General features: G+C 36.1%; 1 protein-coding gene and 1 long non-coding RNA gene across 2 annotated transcripts; one reads left to right on the top strand and one right to left on the bottom strand.

Moving 5' to 3' along the window:
* Positions 1-8477: 8477 nt before the first annotated feature.
* LOC122360486 lies at positions 8478-24287 on the bottom strand. Its single transcript, XR_006252807.1, has 7 exons — positions 24109-24287; positions 16149-16354; positions 15769-15855; positions 11483-11620; positions 11232-11386; positions 10869-10952; positions 8478-10402 (listed from the first exon to the last, which is right to left on the bottom strand). It is a non-coding gene; the product is annotated as an uncharacterized LOC122360486 (long non-coding RNA).
* On the top strand, positions 18870-22244 carry scxb (scleraxis bHLH transcription factor b). The gene is made up of 2 exons (XM_043261117.1): positions 18870-19747; positions 21694-22244. The coding sequence occupies exons 1-2, from the start codon at positions 19184-19186 to the stop codon at positions 21730-21732; spliced, it is 603 nt and encodes a 200-aa protein (XP_043117052.1). The 5' UTR covers positions 18870-19183; the 3' UTR covers positions 21733-22244.
* Positions 24288-24301: the final 14 nt, after the last annotated feature.

Raw genomic sequence — 24301 nt, forward strand, 5'->3', positions numbered from 1 at the left:
AAAACGCATATCATTTGTTTATTAATGTATATTTTCTTTAGTTCCACTAGAACAAGAAAAGACCAACAGATTAACTTTTCTAGACCATACTACAAGAGGGCCACTGTGGCACCTCACTTCCATTATAAATAAATTATTATTTTTATTATTGTAATACAACTTTAATCTAAATTAAAATGTATATCTAGCACAATAATAATTTATATAATATTGGTCTTAATAAAAAAACGAATTTCTGTAATATAAAAAAAAAATCAACAATATTGGTTTCTGTTATGAATAGCTATAATAAGTCGTTTAAAAACAAGCAGAAATTCTAGAAATATTATAAATGTTGATATGTTTAAATATTGTGTTGGACAAATGGGGAGATCAAAAAAGAACCACTATAGAACCACATGACTTGCATTTTTACAGAATAATACTACATAAACTAAAAGTTTGAGCACCATAAAAAATACTGTCATCCTATGTATTCCTACTGTATTAGTATATATGATATGTCCTGAAAAATAGTGAATACTAAAATCTTGAATATTGCGAGAGAAACTGCCCCAAGGTTTGCAGGTTAACAGAAGTTATTCTCAGCTCACACAATACACACAAGAGGGAGCTGGTGAGCTCTTTTGATAGGAAATTTGTCTGCAACCTGTGGCACGCTTTGACAGACAGTAGGCCTTATCTCTGGGCCTTAAAACGTTTTCCATAAGGGTCTAAGAAACATATTTGTGCAATTGGACTTTTGACTAGATACTGAGGTATAACCCTTGCTATATAGTTGCCTGTGTGACAACTACACACACACACACACAAAAAGAATCTGAATCCTGAAGGAAGAAGCCACATTAAATTTTCTGTATTATATACATCCAAGTATAATAGATTATAGAAAATAAAAGATATAATGTTGGGAGTCATGCGGGGATGGGGTTTCAAAAGAATAATTAATAGGAGAGGTTCTGCACACATCTTTTGTTTTGGATTAAAATGACAAGATCCAATTTTTTTTTTTTTTCAAACGAAACCTGCACAGCCGGATATATAGCATGCATTTAAAAAATAAATAGAGTGAAATTACATTAAACAGTACTATTATTTTTTTATTGTTATTATTATTTATATTTTGTATTTTAGTAATTGTCCTTTCCATTTTAATCTAAAAAATAAGACATGTTGCCATAATGCAATAAGTGTAATTCTTTCTTTTTCTTTAGTCCACCTAGTTTTAGTTAATTATATAATATCCCTGAACTGAGACACAAAGAACCTTGTACTTCTGTGATCTTTTGGGTCCGACTTGACTGTTAGTTGAGTTTGCAAACATTTACCAACATGCATTGCATGTACTGTGAAACTGAAATGCATTCTGCATCTTATCAACATAAAATAAATATTAATCAGCTGATGATATGAGTACATAGAGTAAAGTTATTTAAAAATGATTTATTGTTCTTTACGGATATTCAAAGTGCGAGCATCCAAACTGTATTTGTACTTCAGTAACCTTTTAAATTATTACCGGAGTCTTTTAAAGCGCTAATATTCAAAAAACCGTTTCAACAGAGCTTTGAATGCAAATGTCTTGAAATGATGTACTGCCGAAGTTGATTTGTGTGGCCTGCTGTTCAGACACTGCTGTAATTACACAGCTTTTATTTGCACAGCATGCACCATATTTTTCGCTCCTTATTTTCTTGGCCTTGTCAGAGAGTTTAATGAAAGTTTTACTGCAATTGATGAGACACAACAGGGAATTCGAGTCTTATTAAACAAAATCCAAAGTCCACTAGACTGTGTGGCCTTTTTAATTAGGAATGCAAAACTACTGAGACGTTTTCTCCTCTGTTAATGCATAGAGAGGATTGGCAGCCATTAAAGTCAATATGTTTCACCCCAGTAGGGACTCGAGGTCTGAGAGAGAATTACAGAGTCAGTCTCATAAACAGAACTTGGGATGGATCGTTCACAAAAACCTGCTGCTTTTACTGAGAGGCACCTAATGTGTGACAGACACATGTGTGCACTACGCAGCCAAATAAGCAGATGAAATATTTTCAGTCATGAAAAAATGTGACATTTCAGAACCGCTTTGAATATGTTTCGTAATATACGTTTGTTTAAACAGCCAGTTTTGATGGAAAGGGTTTTTCTTCGGCTTTCATGTGGAAACGATAGGCTTTGCTGCCATCCAAATATGCAAAACCACCTTTAATAAAGATCAATAATTCATATAACATTTACACACTCAATAAATCTGGCGTACGTCTAGCAATCAGACTCACATATGGGTCTGACTTTATATCAGCGCTAGAATTTCTAGGTTTGAAGTGCACAAAAAAGAAATCAGGGTAACAAAAGTCCCTTACACTGCATGAAGAAGTGTCTGTAACGCACTCAGTCCCTTTAATGGCATGAACAATTTTAGAGCCCCCTGCAGCTCTGTCATTAGACTCCCAGAATTAATATTTTCATATCCAGTGAAACGAAAGGTGAATCGCAGGAATATAAAGGTTAGGCACACGCCAAAGCTCTAAATCTACCCTAGAAATCAGGACCACATGTAGGGGGAAAACGGCAGCACTACGTCAGGGTCAGTTTTGCTGTTAGTGCAGGGTGGTATGGATCAGTACAGACATGAGTGTAATCTGATCTGAGACCAGATCTCTGTCTGAGAACAGTTCAGGACTGTGTGTTCAGCGGCGGACTGACATGAAGCATGTATATTCATTTAGTCAAATGAAATATGTGAAATATATCATAACGGATGAAATTCCTTACCAAAATGACCCATGGTTTTGGTACAAATAAAGCCAAAAATCGTGGTTACTATAGTTAACCCATGGCAACCACAAATTGGTTTTGCAATACTAACCATATTTTAACAATGATATTTGTAGTAAAGTCAATATGCCAACAAAACATGGTTACTACAGTTTTACTTAAATAAAACCATGGTCAATTGTCATAAGGGAAATAGTAATATCATTATGTAGACAGACAGACAGACAGATAGACAGACAGACAGACAGATAGACAGACAGACAGACAGACAGACAGACAGACAGACAGACAGATAGATAGATAGATAGATAGATAGATATTTTTATATTTCTGTACTGTAACTGCTTACGTATTCGTTGACAATGTTCTCAATAATAAAAAACAAAACACTGAATCATATCACTATGCACTAAATCGAACATATCCTGCTTATTTTAATTTAAAGACCTTCTCAGACCTTCACAGTGTCTGTAATAATAAAAAAAGGAACTAGTGTTAATTTCTTAATTGGATCTATGTGCGATTTTTACCTTTTGATTTACATAGGTCTCCGCAATTTCCATTTGAAACACACAACATACATAAACATATCTGCCCAGTGAAAAAGCGCAGGAGTACTTTAGCTTTATTAAATGTGACACGTCCCCCTGAGGACACCGACAGCAGGTCTTGGTCATTTCAACTGACGAATTTGTTGACAGTTGGTTTAAAAACAATATTTTATACTAGACAGATTTGACACGGTTACTGCCGTTATGAAGAATATGCAAGCCCAGAGGTCTGAAATCTATAGTGCAATATAACTGGTTTTAAGTCACATGTTTTAAGTCACATATCTACAGCTGGAGATTACCTGTGATGATGTCATGTGGTTGTTATCACGCTTACTGACGGGAAGGTTGGAAGAGGAGGAAATGACCGTATTAATGGTATTAAACCGTCTGCAAGGTCTGGAGACATGGGTTTCTCGTGTGCGGCATGAATCCAGGGCTGTTGGCTGGTAAAGCGATCCGTACGATGAGGGCCCCGTGGCCGAAGCCGGTGTGAAAACCGATACGGCATCTACCTGTCAAGAGTCTGGCAACAAATGCGTCTTGGATCAAACGAGACATGATGCAAATCAGACATAAATGTGAAATACAATTTTTGCAGTGTGCGTGTGTGTTTGTCTGCTAGGCATTTGAACCGCACTTTCAACCTACCAGCCACTTTTTTTTCTTGTGGTTTATGCTATTGACTTTCTCGACTTTTTAAAATTTGGCTCTAGAGTTCTTGACATTAATACAATCCACAAACACAGGAGAGAGATCTGAAAGATTTTGGCTTGGCTGTTCCTAAGGCCAGATTTATCGCACCGTACCTGCCCCAAACAACACGCTCTCCAAGATCCAATTGTGTTGTCACTGTCGTTGATTTGAAATATGCGAATATAGCTGCGTGTAAAATATCCCAGTGAGAAATTTTGCAGGTGGAATTAGGCACCGGAGGAAACAATGAAGTCATGATAATGAGGTCATATTAGTGACCTGTGGGATGAGTGTCTGAATTCTTTTGTTTCCCCGTTGCATTTTGTTTTCTTTTTTCTTGTCCTGCATAGCGGCATTCTTAGAAATACTTCAATATTAAACAAAAGTTTTTTATTCATTTATGTTTTAAGAAATGTTACTTTTCATAGTAACTGTATAGAGGCCTATTACGTTATAAACTATTTTTGTTTCAAATAAATTGTTATTTTGAGCATTCTATTCATTAAATAAATTAATATTTATATATAGACAAAAATTCAGCTTTTCTATCACAAGAATAAATAACGTAAATATATTAAAAATAAACCAAAAAAAGTTATTTCGTAAAATTATTTAACACAGTTACTGTTTTTACGATCCAATAAATCCAGCCTTGGCAAGCAGAAGAACATTTTTTTTTAAATCGGATGACCCCAAACTTTATAAATGAAAGATGAAATTGTGAAATTACATGGGATTTTGCCAATGGGAGTTTCATTAATCATTAAATCATTAATAAGTAAGCACCTCTTAACAATAATCAGTACAGATTAAGGCCCATAACCGAAACTAGTTACATACATGTGATTTTTCCATATCATGAGCAATAGTAGTAATCGTGCTTTCTTCACAATTACAAATAATTAAAAATAACAATAATTAAAAATCATTTTAAGATTCTTGATCCCTGTCCGCTGCCAGCAACGGAAGGTCCTAGCTTATCAGAATTAATGGACACAGTGTAGTGTTAGGATCTTTGCCACTCTCCACATACACAGCTTTTTATTACACAATATTTTACAGCCCTTGTGGCTTTTTCTTATTAAGCACGCTGAAATAGCTTTGTGTTTGAACAGCTGTGAACTACAATTTTACTTCTCCTGAGGACACTCAACACTTGCAAAAATATGAGTTCACCCCTCTCCTGTCTTTCGTCCTGGACACTGACACCAGCTTGTAAATCGGTAAATCTCTATGAATAAAGTTTTATTCTGGGCTTTGAGTGATTGGCCACCTCAGGCTGGTCTTCACATACCAGCGCTGAGCTCATATGTGTGTGTGTGTGTGTGCGCGCGTGTATGTGTGTGTGTGCATGCTTTGGGCCATTCTGAGCAATGAGTCAGATGATACACGATCATGTTTGAATAGTGAATCCTTTAATTGCAAGCTTAATCTCTGAGAAAGGCTAAGTGCAACTTATACATGCTGGCCCATTACAAATAACAACAGAGATGGGAACACTGGGATAAAGTGGCATGCTCACAAAACCTTTTATAATTTATAGCTTTGAACAAGAGTTGTATAAATAACGAATCTGAGATAGACACTTTTGGATTTTAATTGCGTTTACTTGCAGGAAAGGTACAGTTGTAAGAAAATTAACTAATGAAGAAAATGTTTAAACTAGAACTCTATATACTCCGATCACATCCAAGGCACATAAACAAGCGTGATGGTCCATTTGAGTTAAAATTTCAATATTTGTTTCAATAATCCCTTATTTAAAAATTAACCTATAACAAAATATTGTATTTCACCATAAATTAAAAGCAGGGATTGGTTTAGAACGATCTGGAAGCTTCAGTTTTTAATTCTCTTAAGCGAGAGGATTAAGGTATCAAAAATTAATCATGTTGTTCCAGCTTTGAACCAAGTTTCAATTCCATTTAAACTGAAAAAAAAAAATCACTGGTCAACTGAATAGCGTTGGTTTACCTCTAATTTGTATACGAGGTGCATTCAGATCTATGAAAGGTACTGTTCAATTATTTTCAGTTAATAGAAAATTTGGGACATTTTAATAAAAAGAACAAAAAATAATTGCTGTAAAGTGTGTACACTAAACTGTTCACGTCTAACATAAACTGGCACATGACATGAAACTTTTTCTTGGTGGTCCTCAAAATACAGTGAAAAGCAACAACTGCAGAAAGTTTTTAATCTTTGGTTGTGTAGCTAGAAAACGTTTTCTGTGTCATGGCACACATATCGATGCTTTACAAGCCCTAGAGTTTTTTATGAGACTGAAATTCAGAAAGCACGAAAGGAATTTTACCACACTATACCCTGAAATAAATATGGCCCCGCATATCAATATTTCTCTTTAACACCATGCACAGTATGTTCTTAGCATTCAGTGAATTAAATCACTGTGGCTGAGATTGGACAGTCAGAGAAATCTGAGAAAGAGAGAAACATTCTGTGCTTTGTATAAATTTTGGCACTACTAGATACTTTATTACAAAGCAGAAGGATGAATTTATGCTTTATGCGTGCTTGGCTAATGTTTAGGATAGAAAACCTGAACCGTTAAAGATCCACTAAGGACATGTTCAGACTGCATATAAGACTTGGGAGTAACAACCAGGTCCTAAATCTTTCTAGCCAATGAGCTTATCTTAAGATACCCTTCTTTCTGTGAAGTCATTTAACATTTCAAGCCATTTTCAGTTTTAACTGAAATTATTTGAGCATGGTAAAAATATGAATTGTTTAATTCATCAATGCATGTTGCAGTCAGATAATAACATACATTTACACTAGGTCCTTATCAATTGTTTTGTATTCGTCATCCTGTCCTATCAAAATGCTCAAAAACGAGGATGATCCAAATCCAATCTAATTTTATTTTTTGAACTCAGTATTCAAAGACCTTAACGTTGAATGAAATGCTCTTGGGAGTTTGTCTCTAGTAGGCAGTACTATTGGTATCCAGCTATGCCACACTATTAGTAAAATAATGAAATACATGCTAGACTGGTAATTCTTGCTACCCGTCTGTAAAAGCGAATGGGTCAGGGAGTATAAATGAGTTGTTTGTGTATTTAGCTCACATAGGCATTTTTTGTTATTATTCCTTTTTTAATTACGGAGCAGTCTTTGCTTGCTAAATTCTTGATGTTTGGGAGCAAGACCAGTCCAATGTCATCTGTTGGTAGTAATCCACTTGTCAAGCATGTGTTTTATACTAGGAGGACCAGGGATTCATTTCATGGTCATTCTGCACATCCCAAAAGAGTGTAAAATGCCCTGCTTAGCTCTAAAGTTAAAAGATTTATTGCAATGTTCATGCAAACTACAATAGCGAGATTCTTCAATCTAAACCACTAATTCAGAGAGACGGAGCACAGAAAAATACGAAACTCTGTGGCATTATTGATCGATCCTCATGTCATCTCGTTTCAAAACTGCGGAAGAGAAAAAATATATATATATATATTTTAAGTGGCCCTTTTCCATACAAGAAAAGCAAATGGTGACCAACTTGTTCAGTTAGCTCTTTGTGGAGCTGCCAAGCAACATTTTCTATCATTTTATGAAGCTTTTTTTTTGAGAAGTCTGAGTTTGAGAAGGAGGTGTATGGAAGAGACCAGCTCAGACATTCAAATGTTGTTTTCCACAGAGGAAAGAATGCATGATGCCGAGTAAATAATGACAGAATTTTTCATTTAATTTTGGGTTAACTATCCCTTTATGTGCTTTCCAGCTGAGGACTCTGGCTTTCTGGTTCATGGCACTCTGGGGGTTTCCTGTTGTGCTGAAGGTCAATACACAGCTGACACTTGAGAACGAGGGAGGGATAAATCAAAGTACGGTTATGAAGGAGGTGTAGAGAGAGAGAGAAAAGGGTAATCAAGGAAAGGAAGCAGGAAGAGCTGCTTTACTACGGTTGTCGTGGTCTGTGTTTGACAGCTAAAGTGGCTTGAGTGGGTATCCTCGTAAGAAAATGAATTACACAGGAAGCACTACAGCACCTGCTCTTACAGTAGTGCTTTTACACTTTGACTTTGTGACAAATTTCTCCTTATATTTCTCCAAGTGAAGTGCGTGTGAGAAATCACAGCCTCGTCTTCATGCTCAGTCCAGCATTACTCTATTTCCCAAGGGGAATTATTCTATTTACACAAAATGAAAAATCCTTTGGACTTCCATTCAGAGATAGAGAGGGGATATCCATCAGGTAAAATCATATCAAGTCCAAAATAACCGATTTAATAATCAAACACACTTAATAATCCTGGCACAGTTGTGGTAGTCGAGAGCATATTAGAAATAAATATCTCATCTGAAAGAAAGTAAACGGAAGAAAAACTATGTTTATGCAGGTCGTATCTCATCTAGAGAGGTTTCAATAATAAAAGCAACCTTTTATGGCTTGTATTAGTTCATTTCAACTTTATTAAATGACAGAATATACATCAGATTAAGCATTGGGCTTTGCCACTGTGTAGAGCCAAGTCAGATGTTACTATCTACACCATACCTGAATGAAAAATAAGACGGAAAACTGTTTTGGCTGAGAGTTTGCATTTCTGTGCAACCAAATTATTCAGCATAATACATTTTGAGTGATATTAAACCTTGCTGACATGAAAAGCACATGTATATGTATGTGGGTTCAGACCGGACGTTCTGTATTCTTCAAATTCTCTGCATAAATGTGAATGAAAAACACCACAAATAATCCCAAGTCTCAGTTTTTATAGATAGTATTGCTGCGTTTGAATACATCTGACAGATTTTGCATGTATATTAAGCAAATAAAAGCACTCTAACTAATTTAACGAACCGTTTTTGCATGGCAGTGTTTTCTTAAGATGGCATTACAGCACCAACTTGCATAAAAAGTAAGAAATGGATCATATCAGACAAGTCAATCAGCAATAAAACAACGTATCAGGTTCAGAGAGGGAGAAGAAAGGTTAAACAAACTTTACAAACCCAACGCGTTATAATACACTGCATAACGTTTCAGACACAAACCATGTGGAACTCAAAAATGATGGATCTGCCATGAAGAGAAGAATGTTCCTCAGGCATGTGCACGCTTTTCTGTCTACTTATGTTTCTCTTGGCAAAGTTCTGCATGGCCATCTTGTTTTTCACAAGGAGCCTCTGTCCACGCATATATGGTTGAACTTTATGAGCACAGTAGACAAAAGTGGCAGAAGCACATTTCACTGGCTGGAAGACCCTCCATCCTCTGTCAGTTCTAGCATCAGCTCGGTGAATGAAACTAAGCATATCCACGGTCACAGAACCGGAGCCTTGAAAGGCTCTGAGGCCACTTAGCTCATGACTTCTGAGTGAACTTGACAGCTGGAAATATATTCTAAACGTACTTTGCTCACTTATTGTAAATAAAGGAGAAATTTCAAGTCAAGCATTTCAGTTGTCATGCACAGACAAACTAGCGCTAGCAATCTCTTCAATAAGATTATGGACAAAAATCCATTAATAAAAAGGTCAATTATTAGACGTGACCGAAAATGTACATGAATAAATGTTGATGAAATATATAATGAAAAATGACTATGCATATAATAATCCAAAATATGCGTAACAACAAAAGGGCACAAACGCACTAACAAATATGATATTATGCACTAGTCCAAATGCGTCACCTTCTTTCCACAAAAAAAGACTAAATACAACTGGCAGAAGCAAAAAGTCTTCATTTAAAAAACCTTTTCCTCTTGTTAACAACTGCATTTTCAATCACAGGGGGGAATTTACTGATATATTTCACGTTGTAGACTGAAAAACATCAGATTTACCACAGAAATTATTTTAGGTATTTAACCTAAAACCTGACTGGTTTAAAGGTTTAAATTAATACAGGTTAATAATTAATACTTAAATTGTTTTAATATTTAGATGCATTGTACATTCAAGCTAAAATGTCAAGCTAAATTATATGGTAGTCAAAATTAGATTCAACTTTAACTGATTAAGACTAATGAATACCACATGATGAAATGAAATGAAATTAAAACCAGTGGGTTTTTTTTTAAATGTTATGATTATTTTTCCCTGTAGTCCAAAACTGATACAGTACCAGTATGGCTGCTGTTCCAAGAAAAGGCAGGGGAAAAAAAATATTTTAATTTTGGTGTCTAGCAGGACCATAAAAATGCAGTGTTGCTGTAAGTAAAACATCTTATGCCATGAAGCATGTATCAAGGAATCACTCCTGAGGGCAGCACTGAAAGGTTTGGAAGAGGACTAATCAGTGCTTAAGCGGGTGAAACATTCTCAGTTCAGTCCTAAAGCTCCTCCTCTCCATTTAAAAAGATAGCCAGGCAACTCTTAAATATAAAATAAGGACTTCACATCTAGAAAAAAAAAAAGAATACAAATATTTTTCAAGTTCCAGTGCAGAGAGAAGCAGGGTTTTTTGGCTGTAATTTATTCTATTTCATCAAGCGTACAGAGGATTTGAGCTGTAAACTGCACTTTCCCTGCATTTATTTTCTATTTTACAGCCATTACAAACACATTTGTGTGATTTGTAATCTCCGCAGGCTGCCGTGAGGACATTTCAGCTGAACTTATTCTTGATGCTCTTGGAAGACGTTTTCAGGCCAAAGGTTAAATCAACAAGGCACCATTCCAACACATCTCGAGGAAAAACTGCACATCGGATTAAACGAGCTACATCTCAGTAAAGGAAATAGTTATGAAACTAAAACTTTCAAAATAATCACAGATAATCTAAATGATGAATGAGGTATCCAGATAAGGTGGGATAAGTGAGGAAGTGAGAATTTTTTTTTTTTTTAAATGTTCTTTATCACTCACCTCTTTAAAAATACACCAGAAACCAAGTCCAAAGAACCCGTTTCAGTTAGTCAGCCGTCTTGGGCAAGTACAGCTCTCGTTTACCTGAATGGGAAAAAAACCCTCATGAATGAAACTATTTATCAGTTATACATTCAAATTTAAATTCTAATCAGCCAAAAATATTTACATAAACTGTACGTCTTTACGTTACGTTGCACCAACAATATGTATTTTTCTAGCTGGTAGATATTACAGAACTAACTACACCGAGTGTTATGATTTCTCCGATTCGTATCATAATGTCTCTTCCCACACTGTTCATCAAAACACCTCAGAATCGTAGCTGTCAGCCTTATCCCACACTGCATCATTACAAATTACCAGTAAAATGTCCAGTTCATCCATTATCATCCCATGATGACGGATCCAGCACTGATGAAACTCTTTTACAGAAAGTTAACTTGTGCTGATGAAGTGCTGATATCCCCTCTCTGTCTCAGGCCAGTTTCAGGCATAACTCAGCAACACAAATTCATCTGAAACGAGGCAGCATTAAGAGGGCAATTTGGCAATTCATTTCAGATGGCGGAATGACCGCAATTATTTGTTTTTGGATGCTATTGAGAACGTACGTTTTGAAAAAGGATGTGTGAGGGCAAATGTTCCGCCAGTCTATGACTGATATATGCCTTGAGGATTTCCCTTACACTCACTCAGAGCTTTTCCTCAATGGATAATGACAAGCACATGTCCAAAAGATCCTTCGAACTCTGCGAACACACACACAGGAATCATTTTAAATTACGAATAGACCGCATGATCAAACGTACTAAAGCGCCATCATAAACGAACAGCAAAAACTTCCTGTTAGGCTTCAAAAAGTACATCTGAAAGTTCATACATTTTATTGACAATTTACTATAAGCTTCAACGCCAAATTTACAGAGGCCATTTTGTAAATCATTTGAACATTTTACGGCCTGCAATAAGCGTTTTCATATTATTTCTGATCTGGCCACTATAGTCAAAGAATTTTGCCAAACGCTATAAAGAAGAGAGACGGCCGAGCCAACGCTCGAGGATAAAGCAGACACAATTGTACATTATACTCAATTCTTGTTTTTTACACCATACATAATGGAGCCCTGAGAGTCTCCAGCAAATATTTGTTCTAAAAATCCATCTGCATGTACTCACCCACACCCAAAATGGATGACTGGTTTTTGGGCCCTAATCTACATTAACAGCACCGTACAGCCAAAAATAATGAGCTCATTGGTCTCACTGCAAAAGATGATATAAGCAACCAGTTAGCTACTGCTTACATTACAAATGACCACAAGCAGCAAAGCGGGGTGTGCAATGTTGATGGAGATGAAACGGAGTTGGAAACGGTCCATGAATGAACGAACGGCAAAGGAAAACCTCCAGTTTCCATTTAAGGTTCATTTCCGTTCAGATATGTTTGAGATGTCTGTGCGTTTCTGGCTGCTACTGAGCTGAGCGGCCGGAATTTAAAAAGCACAGTCGCTTTTATGTATAATCATGACTGTATACTTCAGCTAGATTTTATTATGCATCTAATTCGCTTAGAATTTAAATGAAAACAAATGCTGAGGACAGACAGTCAAGGTTGTACGCTCATGTTTTCTATGAATCACCGATACACTCTGTTACGTAATGAGCATATTTCAAACCTAATGTGTAATGTAATGAACATGTGTCATGGACCATGCTGGTAAATGTTGTAATGAAAGCATATGTGACCTTGTGCACTCTGACATTTTGCCTTGGTCGAGCAGGAATCGGCAATGTCGCTGGGTAATCACCATTAATAAAAAATAATAGCTGCAAATTGCAAATTTCCTGTGAAGCTAGCCACCCCCTTGAAAAGCGCTTGAGCCTGTAAATGTGTGATTTTTCTGTACTAAAGGTTGCAAAATATGACAATTTGATTCATTATTAGAACCTATTTCAACTAATACTATATCAATTTTTTTTTTTTTTTTAAACAACATTTTTATTTTCAAACACTGTTTTACAAATCTGGATGACAATACAATATATTTTGTTATACCAGGTTGTATAAATGAACAAAGAACAGTGAACCAAGAAGAAAAAACAAAATAATAATTTAAAAATAAATAATAAATAAAGTAAAATAAAATAAAAATGAAAATAAATAAAAATAATTTAGCACAGAGATATCATTAAGAGAAAAAATAAATAAATAAATAAATAAATAAATAAAAAAATTACATAAATAAAAAAATATATATATACCACAATATCTTTCATGTCTGTATACACTCAATGTCCATCATTTCCACAAAAGAGTCACCATCTAGACTCTGTAAAAAGTCAAAGAAAACTTTCCAGATAGACCAGAATACATTAAGTTTGTTTTTCAAAAAATATGTAATCTTTTCTAATGCAAGGGAAGAAGTCATCCCTTTTATCCACTGCGCCACGCCAGGACTTTCTTCGTTCTTCCAAGAACATGCAATTACATGTTTAGCTTTACTATATCAATTTAAACACTTATTTAACTTATCAGTTATTTAGGTTATATTTTTAAAACGAAAAATATTATAGCTAGAAAAAACCCATTGATCCGGGGTGTATAGGGTAGTTTTCCTACACAGTACTTGGGGATATATCCAATTTACAGAGATTCAAAATCGTGGCTGCTATTCACCAGCTTTACCAAGCTTGGAAGTAAATTTAATTTAATAATAACTTATTATTATTATTATTATTTCTTACATTTATATAAAGCACCTCAAGGCACTCAAATTGCATTACATTGTCTCCTTATTAGCTCTAAACTATTAATTAAACAAGGCCCAGTTCGATGCTGGATTTGCATATTGTTTGATTCTGAAAGATGGAGCCGTCTCATCTATGAAAGCTCTAGATCTAGTTCTAGAACTGCAGACAGTAAGTGAAACGGCATCAAATGCCTGTGTTTTGTCACTCTTTTGCTCCGCCCACAAAGCGCGCCTCCAGGAGCTCGGCTTTTTTCAAAGAGAATCGTAAAGCTGTATCTTTCTTTTATAAATATGATAAAACTAAAGACTTTTTGGAGATATGAAGCATGCAGTACTACTCTATAGGTACTCAAGATTAACATGAGATTGGGTGAAACTGTGTGTGTGTTATGCCCCCTTTAAAGGAATAGTTCACCCAAAAATATAAGAAATTCTGCCATTATTACACACCATCATGCTATTCCCAACTGCTTTTCCCAATGAAGACCTTCATTCATTTTCAGAACACAAACGAACATGATTTTGATTAAATCCAAAAGCTTACTGACCCTGCGTAGACTACAACGCAACTGACACATTTAAGGCCCAGAAAGGTAGTAAGGACATCATTAAAACAGTCTGGTGACCTGGTTCAAGCTTAATTTTACGAAGCTACGAGAATACTTTGTGTGCAAAAAAAGAAAAAGACCATTTCTAATTAACAGTTTCTTCTCTTCCCTGTCAGTCTTTGATGTTCGTTCACAACAATACCTCTCATGCATGCAGTAGGCCTACTGCTTACAGAAGAGCAAGAGTTGGATGTGCAAGCGGAGGAATGCTAATGCGTCCATTTTGGCACTCTCGTGAATGTGGAATGAGTAATTAATGACAGAATTTTCATTTTTGGGTGAACTATACCTTTAAGACTTTGTTCTGGTGCGGCACCTGGAGCAGATATATGATGTGTTCCCACAATGAAGAGTGAACAAAGAGGAGAATGCTTTGAATTTAAAAGAGTCACTAAATTAGCGGTGAGCCATTGTTAGCGGGGCCACAAGTTAGTCCCAGGGCTCCAGTTAGAAGGGGCGGAGGTGGATTTTACAAGCCCAGGCTGAAGAGCCGCAGTGGGATTGCCCTCACCAGCTGCCTGCTTTACAAGGCAAACTTCAAAGATAAGGCCTTGACTTACCCCCCTCCAGTACCTGCCATACCACCAACTACACTCCTTCTATGGGGTACACAGTGTGAGTAAAGCAACATGTCTCATGGTTCACTTGTAATGACTTATTCTGAGTGACACTTCAGTATGTGAGAAAATGCCTGTTGACTAATGGGGTTTTAGAAAAACCTGTCACACAAGATGATGGCAGGGCTTCACAGACCCTCAAATATAATGACCCCCTACTGTAAAAGCAGCCATATATTTCCATGCGTTATTAGAAATAAAAGGAAAACATAAAGACACGCGGTCTTCCAAAATAAATAAACGGCTTTTATATTATTACTATACTAGCCAATATTATCTAAAAAAATACTGATTTTGAGAAGGTTTATTAATTCAACTAAATTTATAGTGCTTTTTGCAACAGGTATTGTTCCAGAGTAGTTGTAATGTTAACGTTGACAGCCCTAAAACATACATAATACTAAAACATTCGTTTTCTCTCATATAATAAAGCCATATTATATTTAGTGCTGTCAAAGGATTAATTACAATGAATCTCACACAAAATATTTTTAAAATATAACAATTTTTCTTTACATTATGCATGTATACTATGTATCTATTATGTATATATAAATACAAACACATGGACATATATATTTCAGATTTTTTATTATTAACAATATATTTATATATAATAAAGTTTATAAGAATACAACTGAACAATATAAACATTTTTAAATATATACTGTATGCATGTGTATTTATATATACATAATAAATATACAAAGTACACATGCATATATTAAATAGATAATAACTTATTTTGGATGCGATTAATCACGGTTAATCATTCGACAGGACCATATTATATTATATTATATTATATTATCAATATTCGATCAGGACTCTGTAAGGTAGATATGTCAGAAAAGCTCTAAAGGGCACAGAATTCCAGAAGTTTCTAAACGGTTCACTTTTTCCATCTCAAAACCCCACTGACCTGCTTTGCCGTCTGAATTCTTTGGCTTCCGAGGAACGGGACGATTACGGCATGGAATTTCAGTGAAGACTGACTTCATTTCTGCTCCTGAAATAGAGGGGTTGGAAATCAGAGGCAAGGCCACAGAAAGGCAATTACCAGTCAGCAGTGGAGAGATGAGATAGACGCCAGATTATTTCTCCTAGTTCGACTACGTGACCTACTCTAAACAGAATTACCCTACTTCACAGAAAGAGCCCCAGTCTACAGATCTGACTGATGAGGTCACAATTCATTACTAATTAGAGCTCTTGCGTGACACGTAAAGTGATATGCATGTTAAAATGAGACAGCTGATAGGGTCTCTCTCTCCCTCCACCCCTAAATCCATCTCCTCTTACAGTAAATGAGCCAGCTGCGGAGGCCCTGTCCTGTCAGGCGTGGTTGCTGCCTGCTGGCCTGTCCCCAACTATGGCTAGACAGCAGAGTCCCCCGATAGTTGACTGGACGTACATCCGGCAGACATCCATAACGACCGGCTGCAGTCCTGAGCAAAGGATTAGTGATGAATTTTGACAGTTTCCCGACCAATGCCAGAAGAGTTCAACTACATAGGGCACAAAGAGAAGGGCACTTAATGCTGAGATGACGTTTTACCACAGATGTTCCAAAGAAAGTAATGATAATCAGATGTAGAGAAGAACAAACTACCAATCTGCTCTGATTTATAGACATTAAGTTTCAGAATACACAGCATTACTGCAATGAGTTTATGAATGTTTGCTCATACTGATGACACAAGCCTCTGCTATTACTTCTTTCGGCTAAATGAGTCATTTTGGTTATGTATATGGGACATTCTACTGAACTGATGCAAACTGCTGTCCCACAATCAAAAAACACATTTAAAAAGCATTCAGTTCTTTGATGTTTACTATGATCTTTCCATTATCTATTGAAACCCAAAATAATATTTAATATATAATATTCATAACATTCAATCATGTATAAAATCATCATTCGGGTCATTTCAATTGAGAGGTGGCCCCCCATAACCCTGACCCCTTAAGTTTCAACTTATAAAAATTATATTTAAATTTTGTTTGCGTAAATTATGAAACTTCATTTTTAAAAATGTGTTCCGCATTTCTCATGTCACTACCAAAACAGTATATGTTTTAGTGTATTGACTGAGACAGAGATTTTAACGAGAGCCCTAAATTTATGATCAGGAAACACATAGCAATCATATTTGGGAATAAATAAATAAATAAGTATATTGTACAATTATGCAATTTCTGTATTTTTAGCATGTTTTAGTGTCTGGCTATGTGATTCAAAGTCTGTGACGTGATTGGTACCAAAACATTACTATCACTAGAGAAAATGGGCAGCATCTAACGAAACGAATCTAACACATTTTGTCAAAAATTAAGTAAACTGAATTATCAACTAAGATACTATGGTACTTTTTGGATCACTGTATATTCAAACTAACAAATCCTTAATAAACTTTGTTTATAAATCTTTTGCCTACAAAAAAAACTGGATTCGAAATACAAAGAATCTCATAAATTTCACTTGTTATATTCTTAAAAATGTTACTGTTATTTATTTACCTCTGATAAAAGTGTATTAAATTATTATTACTATATTTCGGTAGCGACACATTTGGGGAAAGGACAAATATTCCAAAACTTTATGAAAATACAATATGAAAATTAACTGCCCAATTACAAGAAATCTGTTGGACATTATACAATTTGCATACAGGCAATTCTTTTTGGAAACTTTTTCAAGATGTTTCTAACTTCTGATTATGTTTTTATAGCTTAATTTTTTTTTTTTGAAATATTCCAGATGCTCCAGATTTACAAATTTTTATTTATTATTTGTTGACCCAAAAGTTTTCAATTCAATGTCTTTTCTTGTAAATAATTTTTAAAAGCCAAGAACAAAAAAGCACTATCATCTAGAAAGTGACCATTTTAAGAAGCGACTAATAATTAAAATAAATAAATAATTTTTTTGTTGTGGTTTTATTTGCTTTGTTTCATTCTAAAACATTCCAACAAAACAGAAGTACGCATGATAATATAAAAAAAGTTGATCAAAAATAGGTTACTTGTGTAAGGTAATGCTTAGTCCCTTACTGAGCAATTGCTATCTTTACCTCTTTTTTTCTAGCATGTTAAATTCCTTCGCCCAAACATATTTCTTTTTTAAAAGTTACATAACTCAAAACGTACAACATGAAACACCAGAATGGTAAATGTAAGTGCATTAGGATCCTATAGTGGTGGGAAAATGTTTGGATAAAGAGCATACCATTTTGGCAACGTTTGACAAGAATGGCAAATGAAAATGTAAGTGTGCCCATGACTGTCATACAGCTTTTCAAACAACCAATCCACCCATCACCTCCACTCAACCATTATAAGCATCATTATGTGCTTGCAGTGCAAACCCTCCCCAGCCCAGGGCGCTTCCTGTTTAATCAGCGCTAGAGCTGCTGGTGAACAATCCCCATACACAAGAACCAATATTATGAATTATGAAGAATTTATATTATGAATGTTGCATAATATCCTGTGATATTACCCCTCAGCAACTGTGCAATCATTTGTTAGGCCTCCTGTGTCCGTGGTGCCAACGGCAAAATGATCTGGGCTAACATCCACGGACTAAACGCTGTATTTAGCTTCGGATTGGACTGATTCATGAGCATCTGGCTCAGACAATTCACGTTTTGACAAAGAGAGAGCGAAAAAAAGGAAATGTAACAGATTGAACTGAAATTTCAGTGTGAAAGAAATAAAAATAGTAATGCACTGAAAGAAATGAACCAATCTATCATACAGATTAATCTTCAGTGGAAGCATTTCAGGGTCAAGTTTTTAAAAATACTAAAGTGGAGTAAAAGAGACAGAAGGAGGGAGAGAGAGAGAGAGAGAGAGAAGTCACCGTATTCTCTCATTCCTCCCACTTGCTCACTGCATTTCACATTTACGGTGGTTAAAGGGAGAGCAGACCCCAGCCACACCCCCTGACTATAAATCCAAGGCATAAGGAAACGCTCAGCTGAAATCACACGTGGAACTGAAGGATCTGGAGCTCACAAACTCATTCACACACACGTCTGGGAGGCGACTTGGCATGCTGTGAGCCCAAATAACCGATGACAGTCGAGAAAAGAGCATTTCTTATGAATGAGCGAGTCAGAAGTGACTCGGTCAAGCATCGCTGGATTGGTTGGATCCCTAAAGCCAGACTGGTTACAGAAGCTAGTCACTTCGCATGCAGACCATAGACTGTGATGTGCGATTAGAAATTGGGATCGAGTTCACTGCAGTGTTTGCTCAAAGTAGAACGATCCAACAGAGATCTCCGTGCAAGGACAAAAAGCAAAGTCCAGGGGGCCTGTAGGGTGCTGAGCATGTCTTTTGCGATGGTGCGACCAACCCCAGGTCATTTCTTGTGCTCTGAGATCACCATGCACTCTGAGGATGACGACAACGGCAGTGAAGGTTCTGGATCTGACGACAAGTCCTTCCGAATGGCCGGCCACGACTACGGCGCATTTAAGTTGGGCGCTCGCAAAAAGAGGTACGGCTGTCGACCGGTTGCAGCTCCCAGCGAACTCCGTCCTCAGATCGTCGAGATACGGCAGAGGAACGCCGCAAACGCCCGAGAGCGGGATCGCACGAACAGTGTGAACACGGCGTTCACCGCGCTGAGGACGCTTATACCCACCGAACCGGCGGACAGGAAGCTGTCTAAGATTGAGACGCTGCGGTTGGCCTCCAGCTACATCTCGCACCTGGGGAACGTGCTGCTGGTTGGAGAGGAGTGTGGAGACGGCCAGCCTTGTCTCAGGAGCTCGGGAGCCTTGTATCATCACCTCCACAACCTTCCAAAGACCTCGACACCCAGCCCGGATTCAGAAAACTCACAGCCCAGACAGATCTGCACATTCTGCCTTGGTAACCAGAGACGGCTGGTGAGTAGCTGGATGAAATGTAGCTGTCAAATGCATGACAGGTTAGATATAGATCAAATCTGACTGACATTTATAGAAGAATCAAAACTTGAGAATTAGGTGTTTAGTAATAAGTCGTTGTTGCTATTTTGTGACGGGTCAGAGGTCAGTGCATTGTTACTGATTCAGGAACTTTATCTGAGATTCAAAGCGCTCTTTCACCCAAAAAACAAACACTTTTGTCATTTACTCTTCATCATGTCATTCTAAATCTTTCTTTCTTCTCTGAAACTGACACTCGAAATAATACTTCATCTAATTTAGTGCAAACTACTTAAAATACTACACATTTCGTCAAAATATCGTTTTTTGTGTTTTCTAAAAGAAAAGAAAACCATGCAGGTTTGGAACAACATGGGGGAGGCAAAATAATGACAGAATGTTCATTGATGGGGGATGTCTTTAAATGCCATTTATCTTAATCATGATATTCACTGATACAATAAAATGTTCTGAGCGTGCAACTGACAGATAAGCAGGTATTTATGCATAGCTGTTTGAGCTCACATTAGCATAATTTCCTGATGTCATCAGATCATAAATACAGATCACTTTGGTAATGAAACTTGGCAAAACCCTTAATATGCTTGGTCTGACTTCAACCACATTAATTAACATCTAGCGCGTTCTAAACGAAAGTGTTTACATGAGCCTCTGTGATGAAAACAAGCGATTCATTTGGCTCTAGACAAAACTTTCATAGAGAGGTACACAAAATGACACGGACACTCTCTGCACAGGCTGCTATGCGTCTGCCGTGTTTGTGCAGCGCACTAGAAACATCTGGTCTATTCCCCTGACAACCTGAATGTCTTCCTGCGCAGTTCACGAATGTCCTGAGTTCCACCAAAGCCTTCAACACCCTCATCATCATTACGACGGCTAATCCTGAACAGACCCTTTAAACACCACAGTTTAATGAAAACACTCCAGATTCATCCTTTCATCTAGCATTTCATATGCTATTACTGAAATAATATGGCCGTATTCGATGGGCCACAGAGGATTATTTATTTATTAATCAAAATTTCATCGGCTGGGACCAATTAATGAGAGCTGATGAACTCTTGTCAGTGTTCGACCGCAAACATTTAAAAGACTTTGTTTTATCAGCTGAAAGCACTTATTTTTCTGTTATGAGTTAAATTTGAGATTAATTTTTCTGTTTTAGTCCATTGTTGTAGATCAGTCTATTTTAAAATATGTACATAGGTCCCACGTGTATAAAGCTCAAGTACACCTTCATAAACTAGAAAAATATAACTTACTGTATATTAATGCATATTAGTATCATTAAAAAAAATCTAACAAAATGCTTTTCCACCAAAAAAAACAACAACAAAAAAACATTTTATTTATTAAACAATATTTATTTTTGGACAGTCTAAACGCTTTAAGACTAAATAAATATTAAAGTGTTTCAATGGGTATATTTCATTAAATGAAAACGTAAATAAAAATTGTACATTTACATTTTTATGACAGATAATCCATTAACGAAATCAATTCTATACAGATTTTATGCTATTATTCATACAAAAAAGGGATGCCAACGTAATAGCAAAACACACACACCCAGAAGTGCCTATTGATTTATATGCACCAGGTGGACATTTGACCAAAGATGACGTTATGGTAAGACCCCCAACACTCCAAAGCGATCAGATTCCCTAAATGAGATATATCTTTGAGATGGTCCTGATTACGGTTCAGACGTCTGAATAAATCTGACCTATTGGTAATGACGGTCACAGTTCAACCGCTCATCAGTGTCCTAATGTGTTTAAAAATCTAATGAGATAATTGTTTTTATGTGTCTGTAAAACGAATGGATGTGCAAGATGTATAAAGACCCTTTAACCTACAAGCTACTCATTCTCTGATCACTTTGTTTTCTTTTCTTTCAGAACAAAGACAGAGAAAGAAAAACTGCATTAAGAAGTTAATGATGAGCAGAAGAGAGTGTTTCCATCACATCCATCTGAAGAAGAGTTGAGCCGGAGCGTACTGAACATTTAGTGTACTTTTGCTGTAAATAAGCTGTTAAATTGAATGCAACTTTTTAACCAACTTACTGGTGGACAATGTCATAATGGACACTGCATTCCGCACTTCCATATTTAGAAGCCAAAACCTATGTGAATTTCATTTTTGAACCTCTTTTTTGTTTTATATAGAGGTGATATACTTTTATAGAAAAGTTCTAGGGAGGATTTGCAATTTAAAAAACAAAAAGAAAAAAAAAATGGAGGAAAAAAAGGACTTGCTTGTTAACCAGCAAAGAACCTGTTTGTGTCCTTTTGGGTTTGTCTGTGATGCGTATGTTTTGTATGCACTACACTGAACTTTATTTACAAATGTCGAAACATGGGCTTTTTTCCTATCAGAACACATTACCTACAGTACAATCGAACTTCAATGTCAAGGAGTTGCTGGTTATTCTGTCACGATTATTGTTATTTTTATTTATTTATGCCGATTAAAATTTCAAACAATTGTTTAAACCAAATTATGCACATGTCAGGGTTGAAAAATCTTGAATTTGAGGGCTTAAGTGAATTCAGACAGTGTGAGAGGTCTGCAAGGGTAACTGAGAGAGAGATTGAAAGATGAATGGGAAGTTTATTCTAGATGAGATCTGCAGTTGGCAGACAGTGTCCTCTACTTTACCTCTGACCACAAGCTCACATTCAAACATACCTACAAAGGAACTGCAACGCCCCTTTCCAAACGTCTAATGTAAATGCCAGTTCTGGGTCATCAGCATTACCCAACCTAGGATAGTGCCCATAGCATCTTTCAAAGTCAATAAATAGATCACAATTATTTAAACAGAAATTCTTAATGATGAAGTGTCACATAGGCTCAAAACATTGCTTTTGGTGAAAACATGCTATAAATAATTTTTCCTTCCTTTGGGGCTAACGCTTGTTCTTCTTTTTTACTTCAGGACTTTTTTAATTAATAACCTAATGACTTAATTGTCAGGCTATTGCACCTGCTCTATTTTTTTATTATTTATTAAGCGCAGAAAACTGAATCATTTGAAAGCCCACAGCGTTGACCACGCAGACTTAAAGCTATAAACGCAGGCCTTTATCTATTAATTAAATTGCAAATCCATTCTATGGACCATTTAATGTTGTGCAAACTGTTAATTTGAAGAGACAAATTAAAAAAAAAAAAAAAACTGATTAACCAATGGCCCAAGAAGATTCCAATTAACAATGTCTTAATTGTAGTGTAACTTATATTCTGCATACTAGGGATAGGCAATATATAATTAACTGGTAAAGACTTTCGACTAACGTCTCTATTGTGGTTACATGTGACAATGCTGAGCAACATGGTCACAAAATTTAACAGATTCAAAATGCTCATGTTTGCAAGTTAAAGCAAACAGCTGATAAAGAAAATGTGTGAGCGTTTATTTGACATGGGCGTCTCTAAAAGGGAAATATATAATTTATACACTGAAGAATACACAGTATTTTTGTTCTTTCAATTGTGCAATGTATGCAGCATTTTTTATTTATATGTTCCACTGTAATTTTTTTGTCCTATTGATTGTAATTAGCTTCTTATTCTTATTTTTGTAATATTTACAGTTATTACACAGTTTTATGGTATCATAAAAACCTTGTTTAAAGCAAAAATAACTATATTTGGTTATATATTGTTAGCACGGAATAGAATTATTTATACAAGACAAGTAAACACGTAATCTAAAACCTTCAAAATGGGATTTTCTGTAGCCGGCAATGTCACCATCCTAAAATCGTCAGCATTGTTTTCATCTCCTCTCAGTAAACTCTTAGTAAAGTCTCCCACACTCAGTGGATCCCTCTGTTCAGCTCAGCCATATTTCGCTCAATATAGAGTCTGTGAACTGTAACCAGTCTAGTGCTCTCAGATCATTTAACTCACTCCTTCCCTCTCCATCTGCTTCTGTTATCCAACATCAACAGCGCTTCATCATCCCCTGTGGCTGGAGACAGCACTGTAGAGACTAGTTGCCATGACAACAGAACTGGTCCACTAATACCACTTTCTGGATGGAAACTGGTCCAATATTCACACAACTAAGGTTAAGAGATCAAGATACGAATAGCGCATAAAAACGAAGACTGTTTCTGGGACAAAAAGGCTTTAAAATCATACTTGAGAAAGTTAAATTGTTTTAAATGGTAGCATAGCACTATTAGCATCAAAAACAAAAAGTTTGATTTCCGGCCAATGAATGAAACCATAAAATGTATACCTTTAAGGCAACATGAGCTGCTTTGGATAAAAGGGACAGAATAAAAGTACTGCACACTGACCTGTATGGTGGATGCCGTTGGATACTACTGTCAAAAAACAAGTCAGACCTGTAATTGAAGGCATCAGAAAGATATTAGAATTTTTTCATATGATGAACTCCACCAAAAATGTGACAAACAAGTATGACCTTAAAAATGATCCGAATGATTTCATATGAAGTACAATACAAACCTTCTCTAAGTGGAATAATAC

The sequence above is a fragment of the Puntigrus tetrazona genome, chromosome 16, assembly GCF_018831695.1.
Source record: "Puntigrus tetrazona isolate hp1 chromosome 16, ASM1883169v1, whole genome shotgun sequence".
In the NCBI taxonomy this organism is placed as follows: domain Eukaryota; kingdom Metazoa; phylum Chordata; class Actinopteri; order Cypriniformes; family Cyprinidae; genus Puntigrus; species Puntigrus tetrazona.

Excerpts from the sequence above, each read along its gene's own strand:
- scxb (XM_043261117.1), top strand. The coding sequence starts at position 19,184 with ATGTCTTTTGCGATGGTGCGACCAACCCCAGGTCATTTCTTGTGCTCT. Across the intron at positions 19,748-21,693 it reads TTGGTAACCAGAGACGGCTG|AACAAAGACAGAGAAAGAAA; the intron begins GTGAGTAGCTGG and ends CTTTTCTTTCAG.